The 2,816-nt window shown below is 37.6% G+C and overlaps 1 protein-coding gene across 1 annotated transcript; it reads right to left on the minus strand.

Moving 5' to 3' along the window:
* Nucleotides 1-1,461: 1,461 nt before the first annotated feature.
* Nucleotides 1,462-2,244, minus strand: LOC145674164 (histone-lysine N-methyltransferase SETMAR-like). Its single transcript, XM_081743994.1, has one exon. The coding sequence runs from the start codon at nucleotides 2,242-2,244 to the stop codon at nucleotides 1,462-1,464; it is 783 nt and encodes a 260-aa protein (XP_081600120.1).
* Nucleotides 2,245-2,816: the final 572 nt, after the last annotated feature.

Genomic DNA, 2,816 nt, shown 5'->3' on the forward strand with positions numbered 1-2,816 from the left:
CTAATACTTTTGGAGATTGGTATACAATACTTTGGGATGGACTAATACTTTGGGATACAAAAGAAAGAAATTTTTCGATAACACTTGAAAATTCAGGGAAATTCTCGCGCTGACTGATTGAACAATATATAAATAGTTAATTTTTTCTTCGTTCTTCAGAAATAAACCAACAAAATAGCAATAGTTTGTTTGCGTGTACGTGTTCAAAATAGCATAATTGGCATCCATTTTTAGCTGGGATATTTGTGTTTATTTTTGTTTAAAAAAAGAGAATGAAAAAAGTAAAAAAAATATGAAGCAAACACCAAATGAATAAAACAAATGTAGATGGTAATTTCTTTAATATAGCTAAATTAATCTTACATAACTTCTGTCATAGGAATTGGACAATCAACAACCTAGGGAAAATTTGATAAGAAAAGGGAACATTTTGCGTCAATCGAAGGAAATTTTCTTAAGGAAACCTACGATCCCTGTCGGGAAGTCAGTACAAATTTTAGTACATTCCCTTAACAACTGCATAGTGAATCATAATATATTATAAATATATTATAAATGTTACACTATAAAGTAGAGTTAGGTTTCAGCTACAACACGAGATACTGATTCATTTGGTTATGTAAAAAGGAAAGTTTGATTTGTTTTGCAGTGAGTACACAAGATGGCACTCGCTGTTAAATCTTAATAGATGTGTGTTTACTTCTGTGAAATGTTTATTTGTATGTGTAATGTATTTTAAAGTAATGATCTCATTACAAAATAAGTATGTTGTTTGACCGTTTTTGTGTTTTGTTTCACATTTTATTTGAATATTAATCTATATTTAGGGAAATAGATTTTGAGGGAGAAACTTGTGCAGAATGCCGTAATGCCGTTATTGCCAAATTTTTACATTTACTTGGGCAGTCACAGTAAGGAAGTTCCTTTGTTTGTAGTGTTGCAGTTCGAGAAGCGGAACTTAGCTGTGAATTGCGGTAAGTATGGAAAACTAATTTCAAATAGTAAAAGATTGTCCTGTTGATAAGGTACGGACGTTTCATAATTACATTGAACAATAGACAGAATGTTATTGAATTCAGTTTATCAACCGTTTATCGTAATATACGATGGACATACTGAAAGTTGTAAGCATAATTTTTTTCACAACCGTAATCTTTATTTGTAAGTGAAACCAAATATAACAGCTCATCTACAGACCGTTCTTTTACTTTTCCACATACAGTCCGTTTTTTGCATACATTTTCCCCATCGTTCTGCAAGTTTGAAAATACCCTTGTGATAGAATTCCGTTCCAGCTGCCGGTAGATACTGACGCACTGTTGCTGAATATCCTCCAGTGTCTCGTAACGATGGACTCTTATCTGTTTCTTCACAAAGCCGAAAAGATGGTAGTCGGAGGTGCCATGCTGGGGCTGTAGGGAGGATGTGGAAGTGTTTCTCACACAAATCTCGTGATTTGCTCTATAGTGGCAGAACAGTATGCAAACGCGCAGTATCCTGTTGAAGGATGATCTTTCCAGGAAGTTTGTCACGCAAGGTATGATGGAGCTTGAAAAGTGTCTGCATGTAGCGGGCAGAATTTATGGTTTGTCCAGGCTCAAGAAAGTCAACCAGAATGCAACCCTGTGCATCCCAGAAGACGCTCCCTATAACTTTCCTTACCGATTGCACTGTCTTTGTTTTCTTCTTCGTTGGCGAATTCAAGTGGTACCATTCCATACTCTGTCGTTTTGTTTCAGGTTCATAATGATTGAACCAGCTTTCATCTCTAGTCACAATACTCGTCAAAAAGTGATCACTTTTATGTCGAAATCTCTGAAGAAGGGTTTGGGCAATGGTTAGTCTCTGACGTTTGTGGTCAGTTAATAAACGTGGAACCCAACGGGCACAAACCTTCCGACAACCTAAGCTGTGAATCATTTCTTGCACCATGCTATGTCCAATACCAAGTTTTGCAGCGATTCCATTCACAGTGATACGCCTATCTCCCCTAATCAGCTCATCAACCCTTACGTTGTTGCGTTTCGTGGAGGCAGTTCGAGGGCGCCCACTTCGAGGCTTATCTTCGATACTCGTGTTTCCATTCTTAAAATGTATCGCCCACTTTCTAACACTGCTGGCACCCATGCACACATCTCCATAGCCACGCTGCAGTCTGCGGTGAATTTCAGAAGCAGATTGGCCTTCTTTAATAAGAAATTGAATCACAGCACGCTGTCCAAACGAAACATCGCTGCCCACCATTTTGGAAATCCTGCCTGTGGTCACGTGCTAGCAACAAACAGCGTCAACGTCTGGAAAGAAAGAAAGGTCAGTAGATTGAGATGATACACTTGGTATCACTTACAAATAGAAATTACGATTGTGAAACATGTTGCTTACGACTTTCAGTATGCCCCTCGTATATAAAGGAGTTTGGTTTACCTATACTCCCTTATGTATTTACCCTTTCAGTCCATCCGGGGGATAGAAAAATCACGTGAACTACTTGATCAATCATTACCAAATGAGGTCAAACTGTAGAGGATCAGAAGTTAGAAATCGAGTTCAACTTTGGGGCCAATATGCAGACCGCAAATGATATAAACTAACCCTTTTCGGGTTTAACGACGATCGCTATAGAACAGAACCGGTACTAGATATTGATATGCTCTTTTCTGTAATCAATTAAGCATCCCAATAATCAATTACCTACCCATCGTTAACCCCTTACTAAACCCAGAAGTAGTAAAAATCCATTAGAACTTCCGCTTTAGATATTGATTACCACAGAGCAGAAACAATAACAGACAGCGAGAAACCATTTTTTTAAAAAA

Source organism: Thermobia domestica, chromosome 17 (genome assembly GCF_964235325.1).
Source record: "Thermobia domestica chromosome 17, izTheDome1.hap1.1, whole genome shotgun sequence".
NCBI lineage: Eukaryota > Metazoa > Arthropoda > Insecta > Zygentoma > Lepismatidae > Thermobia > Thermobia domestica.

What these genes read in the sequence shown, in the direction of transcription:
- LOC145674164 (XM_081743994.1), bottom strand. Translation starts at nt 2,244, where the DNA reads ATGGTGGGCAGCGATGTTTCGTTTGGACAGCGTGCTGTGATTCAATTT.